The sequence below is a fragment of the Spermophilus citellus genome, assembly GCF_964194105.1.
Source record: "Spermophilus citellus genome assembly, chromosome: 8".
NCBI classification, from domain to species: Eukaryota; Metazoa; Chordata; class Mammalia; order Rodentia; family Sciuridae; genus Spermophilus; species Spermophilus citellus.
This window is the reverse complement of record NC_138189.1, coordinates 94,550,245-94,571,963: the sequence shown is the minus strand read 5'-3', so window position 1 is coordinate 94,571,963 and position 21,719 is coordinate 94,550,245. Positions and strand designations below refer to the sequence as shown.

The 21,719-nt window shown below is 34.4% G+C and overlaps 2 protein-coding genes across 2 annotated transcripts in view; one reads left to right on the top strand and one right to left on the bottom strand.

Moving 5' to 3' along the window:
- The window catches only part of ZGRF1 (zinc finger GRF-type containing 1), a 92,562-nt gene that overhangs the window by 39,872 nt on the left and 30,971 nt on the right, over nt 1-21,719 (bottom strand). Inside the window, exons 9-15 of the mRNA XM_081303966.1 lie at nt 16,328-16,513; nt 9,986-10,106; nt 7,418-8,043; nt 5,834-5,972; nt 3,549-3,733; nt 1,804-2,000; nt 810-949 (exon numbers count right to left, since the gene is read on the bottom strand). Of these exons, the coding sequence (XP_081160092.1) occupies nt 810-949; nt 1,804-2,000; nt 3,549-3,733; nt 5,834-5,972; nt 7,418-8,043; nt 9,986-10,106; nt 16,328-16,513 (1,594 nt within the window). The remainder of the gene's footprint in view (nt 1-809; nt 950-1,803; nt 2,001-3,548; nt 3,734-5,833; nt 5,973-7,417; nt 8,044-9,985; nt 10,107-16,327; nt 16,514-21,719) is intronic.
- Nucleotides 11,726-12,247, top strand: LOC308654486 (ubiquitin-ribosomal protein eS31 fusion protein). The gene has a single exon (XM_081303965.1). The coding sequence runs from the start codon at nt 11,758-11,760 to the stop codon at nt 12,226-12,228; it is 471 nt and encodes a 156-aa protein (XP_081160091.1). The 5' UTR covers nt 11,726-11,757; the 3' UTR covers nt 12,229-12,247.

Sequence of the window (21,719 nt, the reverse complement as noted above, 5' to 3'; positions counted from 1 at the left end):
TAACAGGGCTGGGGTTGTGGCTCTGATAATAGAGTGCTTGCCTAGCATGTGTGAGGCACTGGGTTCATCCTCAGCACTGCTATATTTCTCATTTTCTATACCATTAAAAAAACCTAGATGAACTTTAAAGAATAGTATTACGAAAACCATAATCCGCTAACTAGTAAGTTTGTAGACTGAAATCTGCCTGCAGATGATACTCTGTAGGTTAAGTTAAAAGTTAATATAGAAATTTCCTTAAAAACATGCTTACTAACTTGTATGCTAAAGATGAAACTATAATATAAAATTTAAATAAAATTAATTTAAATGAAAAAAAGTACTTCACAAAAAGTACAGTGGTACTTTGAGGGAAATTTACAATCCTAATTTTATATTAGAAAACAGAAAAACCTCAAAATTAGCAAGCTACATATCTGACTTAGGATGTATGAAAAAGAAGATTACACTAAAACCAAACAAAATAAGAGTGGAAGATAAAAAGAAACCAAAACCAAACCAAAATAAAACAAAGATACTTGCTGATCTTTTGATCCACAAAGGCAAAAGGTTGTTCTTTGAAAAAACTAACCAGATAGGCAAGCCTTAGGCATGTATAATTATATCACAATGAATCCTGTTATTATGTATAATCATTAAATACCAATAAAAAGTTTTTAACAAAAATTTTAAAGTAAATAAATAAGCACTTGAAATATAGCTTAGTAGTAGAGGGCTTCTGGGTTCAATCCCCAGGAGAGGGGGGAGGGAATTTACAGAGATATTCAGCTGTTTGTAAATGCATCATCACCATGATCAGACCAACTTACCTTTGCTATAAATCGAAGAACTTTCTTTCCGACTCAATTTAAGATAAAGTTTGCTTTTCTGTTCACTATAAAATTCAGGATTTACAGCAGTAAACTTTTTTAGTTTGCCGTACTGTTTTCTCTGAAAATCAAACCCTTTCCTGAAAAAAAGAATAAAAATAAAAATAAATTTGAATATTAAAAAATTTTTAAATCTTTTTTAAAACACAACATAAAAAGGAAAGGACCAGAGTTCTGTGCATTTACATACTTTCATACATGCATATGAAAAATAAATATATTCCATCAAAGGAAGAAAACAGCAATATCACAGAATTGTCATCAATTGATTGGACTGATTGCAGTGCTGGGGATCAAACCCAGAACATTGTACAAGCATTCTAGGCAAGCACTCTGCCACCGAACTAATCCCTAGTCCCTATCATCAGTTTTAAAAAGATGAAGATAGGAAAAAGTATCTAAAAAATAGAGAATATCAATTTCTATCACAGTAAAATAAAACTAATACTTGTCTCCACTATCTCCATATCTTATAGGTTACTATGATCTTATAGGTTACTGTGATGATTAAATGGAATAAGACAAAATACTTAGAAGAAAACCTAGCATCTAAAACTTCCCAATAAATTATTATTAAGTTACCATGCATATGGCATTTATACTTTTCTAGTAATCCTACTTCTATACAAGACATGCTTCTAAAATGTACCATTCTATCATCCTACAGGCTATACAGTTCAAGATTGTGAAAAATTATTATCTGGCACTACTAAAAATTATTCCTATTTCAACAGAGTCCCCCAAGATTGTGAAGAACAGCCCCAACTATGCATAAAAATGGTTAATCTCTTTTAAAGCTGTTGATAATCCTGCGAGGGTTGCTATCTTCTGATTTATATTATTTATTAATATATATTTATATATTACATATTTATTAATGTATATTATTTTCTGATAGTAATTACAGGCAATTATTTGGTACCATGAAACATACCTCACCAAAAGATGGCATTCCTCATAGAATGGTATCTTTTGACTTCTTAAATACAAGGCAATACTCTTAATATCATTTAAAACCATGCTGGGTTGAGACTCTTCCTGTGTTAACCATCCAGGAGTTACTTCCTCAAGCCACTTGAAAAATTTACATTGATCCACTTTGGGTCTATCACATGTATAAAAGAGACGACCCTAAGGAGGAAAAAATACATTAAAATTTAGGGCTAGGGGTGTAACTTAGTGGAGGAGTACTTGCCTAGCATGCATGAGGTCCTGGGTTCAAAGCACAACACTTAAAAAAAAAGAAAGAAAGAAAAGGAGAAAAAAAAAGATATTAAAATTTAGTAATAAAGATATTTTTATTTTTATTTTTTTAATTATGCTTGTCAACACTTATGAAGACTGCTTGGCCTTACTAATATACTATACAAAGTCACAATACAACTTAATTTTATTAATAATTTAAACAATATGATAAAACTTAAAACCATGTACTTTTCCATGTTTTCTCTTTATCAAAAAGAGAAAAAGATTATATTATTCTGAGAATGAAAACTTATTTGAAATTAACAATAAATTAAAATTTATTATTTCTTTGATAAAGTGTTCATTATAGACAATTTGAAATCTATCCAGAAAGAATAACAAGCAATATCTCTGCATTTCTTTTCCAGCTTTTTCCTCACTTACACAGACACATAAATGTATATAGTGGTCTTTTTAAAAAAAAACTTAGATGACACATTTTCTATTCTGTAATCTAATCCTTATATCCAACAATATAGTATAAGCATGTAACCATGTCATGAAATAATCTTGAAAAGAAAACAAAGATTTTAGTAGCTATATGATATTTCATTCTCTATGGCTATGATATTAGTTATGAATTCTTGCTTTTGGTAACTAAATTTAAAATCAACTTTACATAATTAATGAAATAGGATTTGCAAACAGGTTAAGAAAAAATAATAGGTTAAGAAAGCACAGTCTTGCAAATGAGTACAAGCTATCAACCAATACACATTTTACTAACCTGACTTTTTCCATGGTATGTTATCAGGTCAGTCTGATTTTCTATTCTTCTGGTGTTGTTAGGATTACAAAGGCTTACAGCTTTCAATTCTTTCTTTTTTAAATTTTTATTTATTTATTTATTTTTATTTTAAGGGCAGAAATACTGTGAATTGAACCCAGGGGTATTTTACCACTGAACCACTCCCCAGACCTATTTATTTGCTTTTTGGTTGGTTGGTTGGTTGTTTTGAGGCAAAGTTTTGCTAAGTTGCAGAAGCTGGCCTTGAGCTTTTGATCCTCCCGCCCAGTGTCCCAAGGATGGCATGTGCCAAAGTGCCCAGACAACCTTCATTTTTTTCAGGCCCATTCCTGCATTCTTCTAAACCCTCATGTGGAACATATTCTCCTTCTCAGTGGTATCACTGTATCTGGGCATATCCTTCCAGTTTATCAATTACAGTAATATAAAAAATTTTCTTTCATGTTATCTCTCTATTCATTACTATGAGTTGAGTTCCAAAGTAATTTGAAAGTTAATCTTAACTCATATTTTTGTGTTCCAGAATACAGCTCATTCTTTTCATAAAAACTGAGTTTACTCTATTATTAGTTCCTAATGCTCAAACAGAAGGCTCCTAAATCAAGTCTCATTCTTCAAGCTTGCCATAAAGCAACAGTTACCCAATTATGCATAAGACAAGTATTAGGTGTGTGGAGGAACAATACCTTATTTAGACCTTCCTTTTTAACCATGACAAGTTTTGCAGGTTGATCATGATGACAGGGTGGCAAATTTTTTTCTACAGTTTTCATTTTCTCTCCTTTCAATGATGTGTAAAACGATATGTCAACTTTTGAAAGAGCTTTGTGTAATCTTTGTGCCAACTCAAACAGCAATATATTTAGATGTTCTAGAAAAAAAGTAGATATAGTTGAAATTTAAATACAAAATAATTTTGTGTTGTTGGAGGGGAAAGGAGGGGGCATGAGGTTAGAAATGATGGTGGAACGTCATGATCATTATTATCCAAAGTACATGTATGAAGACACAAATTGGTGTGAATATACTTTGTATACAACCAAAGATAAGAAAAACTGTGCTCTATATGTGTAATAAGAATTGTAATGCATTTCTCTGTCATATATAAATAAAAATAAATAAATAAAATATTAAAAAATAAAAATCCTTCTTTTATAAAAAAAAATTTTGTGTTCCTATCACATGTGCTCTATATTAGCCAAAATTGATTACAGCCTTTAAATAGAATCAAAGTAAAACATAATACAAATATCCTTTGTTGTTATGGTGGTAGTGGTAGAGGTACTAGGGACTGAAGCAAAGAGGATTCTTCTTCTGAGTTTCATTCAGGAATGTAACTGTGAGACAGGGTCTTACTAAGTGGCTCAGGCTGTCTTCAAACTTTCGATCCTCCTGCCTCAGTGAAGTGGCTGGGTTTACAGACATGAGCCAGTCCAGTTTTTTAAGGTGGATTTGCCCTTGTATCTTGAAGCACTCAGACCTAATCATACATCATACTTAAATTTTTCCATTTAATTAAACAAGTCATGGAACACTTCTTTTTTTTTTTTTTGACCATATTTATCTCTGGTTGAAGAAGTTACAAATTATTTTCCCCCTGATTTATACTTCTACATATGTTAACAAATTGCTGAAATGAACACAGAAATTTTATAATCACAATATCAATATCTTTTTTTCAAAAATGAAACTGAACAAATCAACATTAAGGGATCTGTTTTTTTTAAATTTTGATTTGTTATATATGACAACAGAGTGCATTACAATTCATATTACACATATAGAGCACAATTTTTCATGTCTCTGGTTGTACACAAAGTAGAGTCACATCCTTCGACTCTTCTTACATGTACTTAGGTTAATGATGACCATCGCATTCTACCATCTTTCCTACCCTTCTTCCCCCTCCCTCCCCTTTTCCCCTTTGCCCCATCTAGAGTTCATTTAATCCTCCCATCTCCACTGTCCTACAGCATATTATGGATCAGCATCCTTAAATCAGAGAAATCATTCAGCATTTGGGTTTTGGGGATTGGCTAAATTTCACTTAGCATAATAAAGGAATCTGTTTTAAATACACAAAAATAGAAGCTAAACAAGTCACTTATATTGTTATAAAAAATATTTGATTTTTCACAATTTTGCATCATCCAGGGCCAAACCACTACAGAAAGTCCTCTCTCAGAGTCCTGCTTTTCCATACTCTCTGGAAATAACTTCTATTTTAAAAAATGAAAAATTATGAGGCTGGGGCGGTAGCTCCGTGGCAGAGCACATGGCTAGCATGTGTGAGGCACTGGGTTCGATTCTCAGTACCAAATAAAAATAAACAAATAAGCTGGGCACAGTGGCTCAGGAGGCTAAGATAGGAGGACTGCCAGCCTCAGCAAAAAGTGAAGCACTAAACAACTCACTGAGACCCTATCTCTAAATAAAATACAAAAAAAAAAAAAAAAAAGAGCTGGGGATGTAGCTCAGTGGTCAAGTGCCCGGTACCCAAAAAATAAAAAAATAAAGGCCTGCTATTCATACACAACTACCAAAAAGAAAAACTATAATTTTAAAAAGATAATTTTTAAAATTTTATAATTTTTCTGTTTTTTTTTTAAGAGAGAGAGAGAGAGAGAGAGAGAGAGAGGGTTTTTTTTTTTTTTAATATTTCTTTTTTAGTTTTCGTTGGACACAACATCTTTATTTTATTTGTATGTGGTGCTGAGGATCAAACCCAGCGCCCGGCACATGCCAAGCAAGTGCGTTACCTCTTGAGCCACATGCCCAGCCCTCATTTTCTGTTTTTAAAGCTCTATTTTGATCAAAAGTTAGAATAATAGTTACTGTCAAAAACAAGTAAACACATGGAAAACAAATCTGAAGTGGAGAATTAATATACCTGAAAATTCAGAATACACTTTCCCATAGTTCTATTACACTAAGTGGCCATCAGAATAAAATAAAAATATAACAGTCATACCTATGATGCAAGAGGTAAAGGTTTGCTTATAATCAGCTGGAGACTGAAAAACAGTTGGTATGTGAATCTGCCTTTTGGGAAGATAAGCACATTTTACTTTTTGTCCACTTGGGAAGCATAGCTCCGAGCGGTTTATCTCCTGAAATGAAATGATTCAATTATAAAAGCTCCTCCCCCCCAAAAAAAAAACAGTTTATCATTGAAGAAATTATTTTTTATAGATATGTTTAAGAGGGCTGGGGATGTGGCTCAAGCGGTAGCTTGCTAGCCTGGCATGCACGGGGCGCTAGGGACAATCCACAGCACCACATAAAAGTGAAATGAAGACATTGTGTCCACTGAAAAACTAAAAAATAAATATTAAACAATTCTCTCTCTTTTTTTTTAAAAAAAATAGATATGTTTAAGAAAATATACTAACTTTGCTTTTGGTTTCTTGAGTCCATGAAAATTGTTTTCTAATTTTAAATGAGAATACAGATAGAGCCAGAATAATAATGCATAAGACTTTTAATTTCAAATAACATTTTTGGCTACCTCTTAATAAGTCCTTGAATTTTCTCTCTCTCTCTCTTTTTTTTTTTTTTTTGTTATATATAACATTAGGGTTAATTTTGATATAACTATAAAGACATGGAACATAATTTGCTCTAAGTCAGACCCTAGTACTTCCCTTTCTCTCCCTTCCTCTCACCCCTTGTTCCCTTCTCTCCACTGATCTTTCTGCTACTTACAGTTGCTGTTTTTTCCTAATTAGTGACTTGTATATATACATAATAGTGAGATTCACTGTCATATATCCATATATGTACATAGTAAAGTTAGGTCAGATTTATTCCACTTATCACTTATCAGATTTACTCCCTTATCATTTCCTCAATCCCCTTCTTCTACTCTTCTGATCTTTCTTCTATTTCGGTGGAATCCATCTTCCTCTTTACCTACCCCCCCTTATTTTGATTAGTTTCCACCTTTCAGAGAAAACATTCACCTTTGAATTTCTTGGTCTAGCTGATTCATTTTTTAATTTTTTATTTCTTTTGGCCAGGAAAATGTAACTGAATGGATCATTGTATATCTCTATTTCTTGTTATAACTATAATAAGAATTATAACAAGGGGCTGGGGATATAGCTCAGTTGGCGGAGTGCTTGCCTTGCATGCACAAAGCCCTGGGTTGGATCCCCAGCACCACACACACAAAAAAGGAATTATAACCAGTGTATTATAAATGTACCATTACCCTAACAATAATCCAATTGAAAAATTGACTTCATAGTCATAAATAAAAACAAGAATGGTACTATTTATATTGGAAGTAGTCATTTCTAATACAGAAATAAGAGCTAAATTTATCAAATACTTATTATATGGAAGACATAGCACCAGATAATTTCAAACATACAATTTCATTTAATGTTCACAACTAGTAGGGAAGACTTTAAATCAAAGGAGATGATGTGACTATAGCTAGAGCTCTAGATCAAAAAATCCATATATTCCAAAGGTGAAATTGCACCTGTGTTTCTTTTGTTGAAATTTAGGCAGCAACTATTGGAAAAAAGAGACTGGTGCATTTCCTCACCTGTAAATCCTGTGCACTGTAGTTGTAGCAGGTGGACTTTCCTAACACATTTTGACCCTCCTCAGATTTGGAAGTCTGCTTTAAACTCAAAGAAAGTGCATTCTTTCTGGAAACCAAATCTTGACTGCTAAAACCTTGCTGCTGTTGATAGAGCATGCCTTTTATCATTTGCAAATGCACAGAGTCTAAAGAACTTTCATTCAGAGCTTCACTCTGTCCTTCACAGGAGTCACTAAAATGCATCCCAGAAAGAGCCTCAGTGAAGAAGCCATCTGTTCCTAGATCAACTCTGTTTGGAGTAGTCAAGTTACATTGGGATGTATTTTCATATTTTAGCCACTTGCTTTGAGACTTTGTATTGAGCAGTGAAACATCCCCTGGAGTCATTTTCATAGCTTCTTCAGAGAAAGTTTCACTTTGGTCCTCAGACCCAAAACTAAAGGGAAAAACTGCTGACTCTTCCTGCAAGTTGAATGTGGGGAAACCAGAAGACTCTGATGTGTCACAGTTGAACACAAATGAATAAGAATCTAAGTTAGGCAGTTCAGGAGAAGGAACTCCGGCTCTACTTACTAATGGGAGCCGTTGAAGGTTTTTATTCTTCAGAGAACTAATTTTTTTCATTCCTGAAAGAAAACAATGCTGATTAAATAGAAAATGTACTACCAGTCATCACCAAGGTTAAAGTACCAACTTGTTCTATAAATAATAAATATATATATGCGTATACACTTACATATACGCATATATATTTTTATTTCATTTAAAAATGGTTTTAAGCTCAAAAATAAAAATTTCAAAGATATTTTATAGATTTTAAAACTTTAAGACTGATAAACTTGAAGTACTCTTTTTTCCTTAACTAAGGATTTTTTTTCCTAAAATTCTGATATTATATTTATATAGAACTAATGGTTTCAAAGCCTTTCAAAGCCAAGAAAGGATGTACCATTCTCATTTTACAGAGACCAAAGGGGCCCAGAAGTAACTTGTCTGCCAAGTGGCAGAATCATGATAAGAACCCAGAAAAAGGTTTTAATATTTATTTTATATTCATTCTCCAGAGACTGAATTTCATGGCTCACTTATGACTATGTGATTGTAACTTCCTTTATATGTTTATTATATTCATGAATGATCATGTTACTCTTCAGCATAAAGATTTTAGCTTTATTTTGATCTATTAGAATATTATAAGAATACAATTCTGATAAACTCATGGCAGATTTTTGCCTGAATGAGTTTTATAATTCCTCCTATCATCAGCTTTGGTATAAAGAGGCTCCTAGAAATGTAAGAAGCAATAAATATTTGTTGAATTCTTAGAAATATAAATAATACTGTGTGGAAACTATGCAAGCTTAAAGTTTTCATCTGACAATGCTATAGATTCTTGTTGTATAGTAACATACCTTTCAGACAACATTTCTGTTTTGTGGGAAATAAATTCTGGAGATCATTTGGGAAATAGTAAAGCAGTAGGTGAGTCAATGAATATTCTTTTATAAACTGCTATGTTGTAATTCTAACAAGTTGGTCAAACAATACTGACAGAAAATTTAAAACTCCATTAAGGAAGTGAAAGATCGATGGCATAACTATAAAAATCATGTTAATCCCTTGCCATTACACTTGTTGTAAAATACCTGCTCCTTCCATTCTGACTCCAAGCCCACCTACTCATTCACATAAAACGTTTTTCCTCTTTATATCACCCACTTATAATAAAAAAATTTAAATATAACATCATTCTCACCCAACATAACTTCTGAATGAAGGGAATATATATTGATGAGATGATAAGAAAAGAGAGAGGAAGCCCAGCACAGTAGTGCATGCCTGTAATCCCAGCAACTAGAAGGCTGAAGCAAGAGGATGGAAAGTTTGAGGTCATTCTGGGCAACTTATGCTGTCTAAAAAATAAAAAGTCCTGGGGATTTACCTAAGTGAAAAAACATCCGAGTTCAATTCCCAGTATCGTTTTTTTTAAAAAGAAAAGGAAAGGAGAAAGAGGAAAATAAAAGTTAGTGGAAGACCTATAGAATAATAGTATACTTATTAAGAAGCAGGAAAAAATTCACAAGAATCAAAATATATGAAAACACTGAGGCCTGAGAGTGCAATGATGATATCAGAAGTTGAAGAGTTTCTTGATAATGCCAGAATCCCAAAGCAAAAAAGGAAACTAAGGTTATGCTAAGGTCAACCATCAGTGTTGAGGAGACATTTGCAATAAGTCATTCCTCTGGGAGAAAAAGTAGTCATAGAGAGGTTACACTGTGGAGTTACAACTGTGAGAAGTGTCAAAGACATTTTCAGTGGCATGTGATAAGACAGTTGGAGTGAGAAGTAAGAAGGAACTAGAAGGGAATATTGTAATTGAGACAACTATCTAAAATAGAAAAAGTCAAAAGAAAGAAAAGATGTGGGAAGGCCTCAAGGGCTATGATACTGAATCTAGTTCCAAGGTATTTTTGGTTAGTAACTATCTCTCAAATAAAAACTTCACTACATGGACTAATAGTGATTTGAGTAATATAGTCTCCAAGCAGAGAAAGTCAAGGTCACCAGGTAAAGTTCTTGCTTTCAGGGACTCTTCAGAGAATTCTAGAACATCTTCATTTCTTGAGTTCAAAGAAAAAGTAGAAACAGGACTCAATGTAGAGAACTTCTGTTCTGGTGACTTCACCTATTCAGAAAGAAGAAACAAAATAACAGACAAAAATCTTAATACATTTTTTCCTTATAGTTTGAATGAATTTTAGTAATTTACATTATAAAAATAATGATTTCAGGGGCTGTGGTTGTGGGTGTAGCTCAATGATAGAGCACTTGCCTTGCATGTGTGAGGCACTAGGTTTAATCCTCAGCACCACATAAAAATAAATAAATAAAATAAAGGTATTGTGTTATCTACAACTAAAGCAATTTTTTTTTAATAACAATAATGATTTCAAGCACATTCTAAAGCTATGGTGAGGGCAAATTATCATAAAACTTCTTTCAAAAAGGACAGGATACTTCATTAAAATCAACAATAATAATAGAAGTAAAACAGAACACAGGGGCTGGGGTTGTAAACATGTGTGAGGCACTGGGTTCAATCTTCAGCACCATATAAAAAAATAAATAAAACAAAACAAAGGTATTATGTCCATCTACAACTAAAAAACAAAAAATTAAACAGAGAACACAAAGTCTTCAGATTTATTTGAAGTGGGTCCAATTCTCATTAAGAGTGAACTGGGTTATGAGGATTTGGTTCTAAAGATCAGTTACTATCGTGAGAGACTCAGGTCTCATATTTGGACTTGTGAAAGTTTAAATTCCTACACATAGTTTTCTCTTATGTCCTCAGACCTGGGGTTTATCTATACTTGACTGAAACTTCAACACATTGCTCCTCAATAAGTGACTTTTTAAATATATCCCAATTCACTATTATTTTCATTAGATCGGCCTTTAATTTTGCTGATGCTAATTCCAGAAATAAACCATCTTAAAAGCTAATATGATGATTATATTTAATATGTTTGTATAAACAGAATTTAAAAATAGACATTTAGAGATGTTAAGAGTGGTTTCTGATAGGAGTGGAATCAGAGGCTGTTTTACTTGTAATTTCATACTTTTCTGAATGGTTTGAACTAATAAAAATAAATATGCTTGTATGTATGTATGTTCATTTTGTTTTGTTTTTTAATAAATATACAATATACATTTATACATTTAGGGTTGGGGTGTATCTGTGCTTGCCTGGCAGGTGCAAAGCTCTGAGTTTAATCCTCCATACCACCAAAAAAAAAGAGAAAAAGAAACCCAACAAAACAAGAAACTACACACACACACACACACACTCACACACACGTACATATACATTTTTTTAAAAAACATTTTCTTGATTAGCTACTGGGTTTGGGGTGTTGTACTAGGAACTAAGAATGAGAAAATGAATATTCATGGTCTCCATGAAAGGGGCTCATTCTAGTGAAAGATACAAACAAATGGGAAATTATAACTTGATCAACATGATTATAATAGCTTTCCTATATTATCAAGTTCTTACTATGTACCAGGGACTGTTCTGAGCTCTTGCTATTGTTAACTTTAATCCTTACCATAGCCATATGAAGTATATACTCTTATTTCCCTTATTTTGCAACTGATGGAACTAAGGAAAAAAGCAGAAAACGGTAGACTTGCTTAAATTCATCCAGCTTATACACAACAGAGCTGAGAATTTAAAACTGGGCAATTTAGACTGCATTTCCCATTGGATAAAAAATATAATAAGAGGAAATGCTTTCCGATCCGCCATCTGCGGTGGGACCGCCGCCGAGATGCAGATTTTCGTAAAAACCCTTACGGGGAAGACTATTACACTCGAGGTTGAACCCTCCGACACTATAGAAAATGTAAAAGCCAAGATCCAGGATAAGGAAGGAATTCCTCCTGATCAGCAAAGACTGATCTTTGCTGGTAAGCAACTGGAAGATGGACGTACTTTGTCTGACTACAACATTCAGAAGGAGTCCACCCTTCATCTTGTGCTGAGGCTTCGAGGTGGTGCTAAGAAAAGGAAGAAGAAGTCTTACACCACTCCCAAGAAGAATAAGCATAAGAGAAAGAAGGTTAAGTTGGCTGTCCTGAAATATTATAAGGTGGATGAAAATGGCAAAATTAGCCGCCTTCGACGTGAGTGTCCTTCAGATGAATGTGGTGCAGGAGTTTTTATGGCCAGCCACTTTGACAGACACTATTGTGGCAAGTGTTGTCTGACTTACTGCTTCAACAAACCAGAAGACAAGTAATGTATTTGAGATAATAAAAGACATGAACTAATATTTAAAAAAAAAAATAATAAGAGGAAATGCTGATTGAATATTCTACCGTGTTCTCCTACTCCTACTACTTCTCCACAAATTTGCCAGAATTCTTTTTAAAATTTAAGTTCAAGTATTTAACCTTTCTGATCAAACCCTCCAATGGCTCTCAGACTCTTTCAAAGTATAAGGCAGCTCTTCAAGTGTCCTATGTGGCCCTATCTGACCAGTCTACTTCCTACTCTTTTGTTGGGGGTAGGAGGTGGTGTCAGGGGAAAGTACTGGGGATTGAACTAAGGGGTGACCAACCTCTGAGCCACATCCTCAGCCCTATTTTGTATTTTAGAGACAGGGTGTCACTGGGTTGTCTAGTGCCTCACCATTGCTAGGGCTGGCTTTGAACTTGTGATCCTCCTGCCTCTGGAAGCGCTCCGATTACAGGCATGCACCACCAAGCCGGGCTTCCTGCTCTTTGACTTCACTTCTACCACTCTCCCTCCCGCTCACTCCTAACTCACTCCACGGCAGCCCTGCTGTTCTACAAACTGACCAGCCTTCTCTTGCCTCAGAACCTTTGCATTTGTTATTACCTGTGCCTGGAATATTCTCCCTTCCTTCACCTAGTTCTCTGCTCCAATGTTATCTTACTGAAGAGGTCTGACCTTACCTACTTAAATAGAACTCCATCCTCACCTGCATTCCCTAATTTTCTTACATAGCTATATGATTCTCCACAACACCCCAAACCTTGAGTAGTGTATATTTTCATTGTCTGTCTCCTTTTACTCCTCCTTTATGAGGACAGAATTTACCTGTTTTATTCACATGCTTATCTTGATAGTGTAACATAAAGAAATGTCTGCTGAATGAATGACTTACTAAATATGCCATTCTTTTTCATGAGTTTGCCATAATGTCAATTTTCTTACCTCTCACTCATTCTTTTTTTCTCTAAACTGTTTTCTACAAAACCTTACCATTTAAATGAAACTGATCTTGCCAAGGTCACCAATGATCTCTGAGTTGCTAAATGAAATAGGATATATTTCTGTTCTTATTTTATTGGCTATTTCAACGATAATTGATGTGTCTCGATTCTGAGAATGGGAGATAACCCAGGCTCTCTACTCTCTATACTTTTTAAATAAATCCATCCATTCCCATTGCTTTAAACTTTTCATTGTGCAAATAAATGTACAAACATCTTCTCTGGAACAAATCCATGTAATCTAATATCTCTACTTGTCTTTTTCACAGGCATTCCTTATCTCTGTCTACATACTCACCAAAGCTGCTGCTCCCTACTATGGACTAAATTATGTGCCCCACAAATTCACATGTTGAAGCCATACCTCTCAATGTGACTGTTCTTAGTGACAGGGCCTTTAGGAGAAAGCTCAGTTAAATGAGGTCATAAGTATGAGACCCTGATCTGATATCAGCAAAAACACCAAAGATCCCTTACTTTCTTCTTTATATGTGTTTGCACACATGCTCTCTCTTTCTCTCACCCTCCCATTGTTCTTCCCTCTCTGCCCTCCCCAAGGCACACAACAAGGAAAGGTCATGTGAGGACATAGCAAGAAGGCAGCCATCTACAAGGCATGAAGAGGTCCTCACCAGAAATTGAGTCATCTGGAACTTTGACCTCAATCTTAGGAAAATCTCTTCTAAAAATGATGCAGGTAAATGGATATCCATATACATAAGAAAGAAACTAGAAACTATGCAATTGGTAAAATAAAATGGGAAACATTGTGGAACATTGGTTTGGGCAAAGATTTTTTTTTGGATATGACCCTAAAAGCATAGGCAACAAAAGAAAAAACTGACAAATGGGGTTATATCAAGTCAAAAAGCTTCTACACAGTAAAGGAAACAAGAGAGTAAAGAGAAAACTCTACAGAATGGAAAAAATATATAAACAAACTATTTATTCAACAAGGGATTAAAAACAAGAATATATTACTCCACAGGAAAAAGTAAAATAATCTGATTTTAAAATGGGTAAATAATCTGAATAGACATTTCTTAAAAAAAAATAATCCAAATGGCCAACAGGTATATGAAAAAATCCTCAACTTTATTAACCATCAGGAAAACAGAAATCAAAACCACAATGGCATATCATCTTTGCCCCAGTTAGAAGGGCCATTACAGAAAACACAAACACACACGTGCACACATACACACACACACACACACACACACACACACAAATGCTAGAAGGATGCAAAGGGGAACTCTTATCCACTGTTAGTGAGAATGCCAATTAGAAAAACTATTATGGAAAACATTAGAACAGAACTATGAGATGACCCAACGATCCTACTACTGGGTATACAGCAAAAGGAATTGAAATCACTATGTCAAAGAAACATCTTTACTCCCTAAGTACTGCAGCACTATACATGATAGCCAAGATAGGTATATACTGATGGATGGATGGATAAGGAAACTCTGGTGTACTCACACAAAGGAATATTTTCAGCCATAATAAATGATGAAATTCCATCATTTGCAGTAATATGGATAGAACTGGAAGACATTATATTAAGTGAAAGAAGTCATGTACAGAAAAACAAACAGCACACATTCTCACTTATATAGAAACTGAAACATTTATTTTATAGAATTAGAGAATGCAATAGTGGTTACCAGAGCTTGGGAAGGGTTTGGGGGAGAGAAAAGGGGAGATGATGAGAGGATGGCTAACGTGTACAGAGGTACAGCTAGACAGGAGAAATAGTTTCTAATATTCTATAACACAGATGATGATAATAGACAAATTAATTGAGTATTTCAAATAGCTAGTAAGATTTTGAATGCTTCCAACACAAAGAAGTGATAAATGTCTGAGATGACAGATATGATAATTACTCATTATATATCGTATACATGTAATGAAATGTAACTCCAAACCCCATAAATATGTATAATGTCAATTATAAATAAAAATACATTTTCAAAAATAAGTCTAAGTGAAGATGAAAAAGTTTTAGAGATCTGTTTTTAAACAATGCAAATATGCTTACTACCACTGAATTGTATACTTAAAAATGGTTAATATGGCCAGATGCAGTGGTATAGGCATGCAATCCCAGCTACTTAGGAGGCTGGGGCAGGAGAAGAGAAAGTTCAAGACCAGCCTAAGCAATTCAATGACACCCTATCTCTAAATAAAAAGGGATGGGGATGTAGCTCAGTGATAGAGCACCTGCCTATCACACATGAGGCCCTGGGTTTAATACCAAAAATAAATAAATAAAAAGAAAGGTATAGCAAATAATTATATAAAATGAAACAATTAAAAAATCTAAAACTGGAAAAAAGTGGTTAATATGATAAATTTTATGATATATGTTTTTGCCACAATAAAAAGGTTGTTTTAATGTTTTTCAAAGTCTAAATAAGGGCTGGGTATATAGCTCAGGTGGTGGAGTGCTTGCCTCACAAGCACAAGGCCCTGAGTTCAAATCTCAGCACCACCAAAAAAAAAAAAAAAAAAAAAAGTTGAAGTAATAAGGTATTCTATAATGTTTAAATGATTTCTTTTCTTCTGAGTGCCATATAATGATAGTGTCTTAAAATGATAGTATTTTGGGGCTGGGGTTGTAGCTCAGTGGTAGAGCACTTGCCCCGCATGCATGAGGTCCTGGGTTTAATCCCCAATACCCCATATAAATAAACAAATAAAAATAAAAGATAGGCATAAGTTTCTTTTTCAATGTAGAATACTCTAATTTATTCATCTGTCAAAAAACAGATTGAGAAACAGAAACTCCATCTTTGATTTATGGTTCCTATCAATATACTCCTGTACTACTACTAGTACTTCTTTTTTTTTTTCTTTTAATTTCTTTTTTAGTTGTAGATGGACACAATACCTTTGTTTATTTATTTTTTTAATGTGCTGAGGATCAAACCCAGGGCCTCATACATGCAAGGCAAGCACTCTACCACTGAGCTACAACCCCAGCCCATCTTGTACTTCTTTTGTACAAAGATTTAACTACAATCTCTTTATAAAATAATATTGACATAAAGAAAATAATTTGCCAAAATACAACCATAAAAATATCTTTACCTGCAAGAAGTCAGTATGCATACAAGTGCTAGGCAACTCTGGTGTCAAAAAACAAGTATCTGGCATGAAGTTTTGATATTCCATGCTATCTGGAAACTGGCTGTATACTAGCTGTGAGCTCTGTCCTCTGACCATTACACCACTAGTAGCTGATCCTTTCAGTTGGTGTCCTTGAAACTCAACAGGCTATAGGTAAATTATTAAGAATAAGTATATATCAACATATATATTCACAATGTATTTACACAGATAACAACATATAACTCAGATTTTTATTAAATATTCTCTATATAACTAAGTACTAGAGAGGACTAATTATATTTATTTATTTATTTATTTATTTTAAGGGAGAGAGAGAGAGAGAGAGAGAGAGGGAGAGAGAATTTTAATATTTATTTAGTTAGTTAGTTAGTTAGTTTTTGGTGGACACACATCTTTGTTTGTATGTGGTGCTGAGGATCGAACCCGGACCGCATGCATGCCAGGCGAGCGCGCTACCGCTTGAGCCACATCCCCAGCCCTATATTTATTTTTTTTAATCATTATACTTTTTTTTTTTTTAGAGAGAGAGAGAGAGAGAGAGAGAGAGAGAGAGAGAGGAGAGAGAGAATTTTAATATTTATTTTTTAGTTTTCAGCGGACACAACATCTTTGTATGTGGTGCTGAGGATCGAATGCCAGGCCACACGCATGCCAGGCAAGCGCGCAACTGCTTGAGCCACATCCCCAGCCCGAGAGGACTAATTTTAAAAATTAGGATATTCTCTTATTACTCTAAAACAAATGTTAAGGATAGCAAATTTAAAGAACGTTGATTTAAAACTACATTCAAGTAAATTTAAATTTACATATAGATTTAAAACTACATCAATAAGTATAAATTTTTCATTATTATAGAGTATAATGATGAGAATGGCTAACTAAGCCAGAGAGACTATTTCTTTCTCTCTGTTTCACTATACATCACATAAATATGCAACACACACACATTATATATAACACATTATATATAACGTATACATGTTATATACTACAGTGAAGTTTTTCTGCATCTGTATATTAATATACTCTATTGAAAGCAAAGACCTTTTTGCTTCATCTATGTGTAAACTGCATTTATAATGCTTGGCATACAGGGAGCAATCAAACATATAATAATAGAAAGGGAAGAAAGAGAAGGAACACAGAAATATTTTCCTTTGCTTGATGGCTTTGTAGACTATCAGGCTTCACTATAAGATGAAAAGTGTGTACCCTGCATCCAGCAGAAGATCCAGTCTTACTGCTCTCAGAGCAAAGGCTTAAGAGTATGATTCCAATGGAGACTTGATTCTCAGACTCTTTGATCTCTTCAGAATTGTATGCAAAGCTTCAAATAACTCTCTGCTGCCCTCCTGAGGGTGTTAGCATTTTCACTCCAAACAGTAACAAAACCCACCCAGAATGTATGTGAAAATTGCTAATGGGACCAAAGGAATGTCCATGAAGATTTCAGTTATTTCTAACAATGAATTAACAAAATAACAATAATACATAATCTAAGTATACTGTTATTCAAAAAATGAACATTCTAATCACAATTTAAAAGGAAAATCAGGGTTTTAGCTCAGCAGTAGAACGCTTGCCTCATACATGGGAGGCACTGAGTTCAATCCTGAGCACCACATAAAAATAAAGATTAAAAAAAATGTAAACCTTTCTTAAAAAAAAAAATAAATAAAAAGGAAAATCAAAGCTAAATGCCCTTTTATATAGGGTTTTTGTTGAGATATTCTTCTGAATTTAAAAACATACATGTTACAACTGTTAAAAATCCTGAATAGTTCTGCTTTGTTTGATGGGGAATATCCATTCCCCACAAGGAAACAGTTGCTTTGTCTACTATGTTGCCATACAGATCTCTTTCAGAGTTTTTAGAAAGTACACTATTTAGAAACCCAATCCTTTACATGCTATTGTTGCTGCTATTTTTCCCCCAGTACTGGGGATTATCACTTTAAAATTAAGCTATATCCCCTTTTTTATTTTTTCCTTTGAGAAAGGGTCTTGCTAAGTTGCTGAAGCTGGCCTCAAACTTTTAATTCTCCGGCTCAGTCTCAAGAATAGCCTGAATTACCAGTGTATGTCACCATGCCTGCCCTGTTTCTGCATATTTTTGATGTAGAGAAGGTACACTACTTTTAGAGCTTGGGCTTCATGTATCTATATATCCAGTCAGAAGTAGAAGTGGAAGAGTGGACTATATGTTAAAGATTCTCGTTTTGTATGTCATAGAAAAGTCTTAATGTACTGTACCTAGCCTTAGGTTCATCCCCTAGTATATATTTATGGATACTGCATACACTGTATTATTAGCTCATTAATATTATAGAGCAAGTTCAAGACAGAAAAAAAAGAGGCAGCCAAGGAATCATTAAATAGTCTTTTATTATTAAAATCAGGCTAATTTATTATGTCCACTAATCTGCCTATAAAAATTAATACCTTTTCCCCACATCCCCGCCAACACTTATTGTTGTTTGACTTCAGAATGGCTGCCAATCTTACTGGAGTGAGATGGTATCTTAGGGTGGTTTTGATTTGCATTTCTCTGTATGCTAGAGATGGTGAGCATTTTTTCATGTACTTGTTGACTGATTGTATGTTCTCCTCTGAGAAGTATCTGTTCAGGTCCTTGGCCCATTTGTTGATTGGGTTATTTGTTATCTTATTGTTTAATTTTTTGAGTTCTTTGTACATTCTGGATATTAGGGCTCTATCTGAGGTGTGTGGGGTAAAAATTTGTTCCCAGGATGTAGGCTCTCTATTTACCTCTTTTATTATTTCTCTTGCTGAGAAAAAACTTTTTAGTTTAAGTAAGTCCCATTTGTTTATTCTTGTTATTAACTCTTGTGCTATGGGTGTCCTATAAGGAATTTGGAGCCCGACCCCACAATATGTAGATCGTAGCCAACTTTTTCTTCTATCAGACGCAGTGTCTCTGATTTGATATCTAGCTCCCTGATCCATTTTGAGTTAATTTTTGTGGATGGCGAGAGAAAGGGATTCAATTTCATTTTGTTGCATATGGATTTCCAATTTTCCCAGCACCATTTGTTGAAGATGCTATCCTTCCTCCATTACATGCTTTTAGCCCCTTTATCAAATATAAGATAGTTGTAACTTTGTGGATTAGTCTCTGTGTCCTCTATTCTGTACCATTGGTCCACCTGCCTGTTTTGATACCAGTACCATGCTGTTTTTGTTACTATTGCTTTGTAGTACAGTTTGACCTCTGGTATCGCTATACCTCCAGATTCACACTTCCTGCTTAGAATTGCTTTTGCTATTCTGGGTCTTTTGTTTTTCCATATGAATTTCATGATTGCTTTGTCTATTTCTACAAGATATGCCTGAGGACCTTAAAAGAGCGCACTATAGGGATACGGCTGCATCAATGATTATAGCGGCACAATACACAATAGCTAGACTGTGGAACCAACCTAGATGCCCCTCAATGGATGAATGGATAAAAAAAATGTGGCATCTATACACAATGGAGTATTATGCAGCACTAAGAAATGACAAAATTATAGAATTTGCAGGGAAATGGATGGCATTAGAGCAGATTATGCTAAGCGAAGCTAGCCAAGCCCTAAAAAACAAATGCCAAATGTCTGCTTTGATATAAAGAGAGCAACTAAGAACAGAACAGGAAGGAAGAGCATGAGGAAAAGACTACAGTAAACAAAGACGAATGGGGGGAGAGAAACGGAGAGAGAAGGGAAAGCATACAAAAATGGTAGGAGACCTTCAATGATACATAAAATTATAAGAGGTCATGAGGGGCAAGGGGGAGGGGAAAAAAGGGAGAGAATTGAACAACAGCAGGGGAGGTAGAGAGGGAAGATGGGAGGGGAGGGGAGGGGAGGGGGGATAGTAGGGGATAGGAAAGGTAGCAGAATACAACAGTCACTAATATGACATTATGTAAAAATGTGAATATGTAACAGATGTGATTCTGCAATCTGTATTTGGGGTGAAAATGGGAGTTTAAAACACAATTTGAGTCAAATGTATGAAAGATGATATATCATGAGCTATGTAATGCTTTAAATAATCAATAAAAAAAAAGAAAGGGATTTAAGAAACAAAAAAAAAATTAATACCTGCTTAACACACACACACACACACACATACACACACCAGGAAAAGACAGAGTTACACAAATCAATATTCTTCACAAATTTTACCTTGGGTCACAGGTTTTTCTTTCTATTTGTTTAGGAATAACAGCTAGAAATGCAATCTCTTCTTCACTTCCCAAGGAAAAGAACTAAGATAAAATATCAGTAAGTTCTAGTTATTTATCTAGCTTAGTAGACTAGTTCTGCAGGAGGTTCATAATTTTGATGGTAAAATACTTACCTAACTTAATGCTAAGCTTTTTTCTTTGAAAATACAAACTATCCCTGGCAAAAAAAAAAAAAAAAAGGGGGAGTTCTAACAGATAAGACACCATGCCAATTAATTTTAAAACTCAGCATATTAGAAAAGTCTGGTCTTAAATTTTTAATTAAATCTATTAACCCTATAAAGAATTATTAAGTACATAATAAGTTACCTATCAAACCTACTACTATGATAATATGGATCATTTAATTTATTTATTTATTGATTGATTGGTTGTTCAAAACATTACAAAGATTGCAGAATCACATCGGTTACACATCCACATTTTTACATAATGCCATATTAGTAACTGTTGTATTCTGCTACCTTTCCTATCCTCTACTATCCCCCCTCCCCTCCCCTCCCATCTTCTCTCTCTACCCCATCTACTGTAATTCATTTCTCTCCTTGGTTTTTTTTTCCCATTCCCCTCACAACCTCTTATATGTAATTTTGTATAACAATGAGGGTCTCCTTCCATTTCCATGCAATTTCCCTTTTTTTCTCCCTTTCCCTCCCACCTCATGTCTCTGTTTAATGTTAATCTTTTCCTCATGCTCTTCCTCCCTGCTCTGTTCTTAGTTGCTCTCCTTATATCAAAGAAGACATTTGGCATTTGTTTTTTAGGGATTGGCTAGCTTCACTTAGCATAATCTGCTCTAATGCCATCCATTTCCCTGCAAATTCCATGGTTTTGTCATTTTTTTAGTGCTGCTTAGTACTCCATTGTGTATAAATGCCACATTTTTTTTATCCACTCATCTATTGAAGGGCATCTGGGTTGGTTCCACAGTCTAGCTATTGTGAATTGTGCTGCTATGAACATCGATGTGGCAGTATCCCTGTAGTACGCTCTTTTAAGGTCTTCAGGGAATAGTCCGAGAAGGACAATAGCTGGGTCAAATGGTAGTTCCGTTCCCAGCTTTCCCAGGAATCTCCATAGTGCTTTCCAAATTGGCCG

What these genes read in the sequence shown, in the direction of transcription:
- LOC308654486 (XM_081303965.1), top strand. Translation starts at nt 11,758, where the DNA reads ATGCAGATTTTCGTAAAAACCCTTACGGGGAAGACTATTACACTCGAG.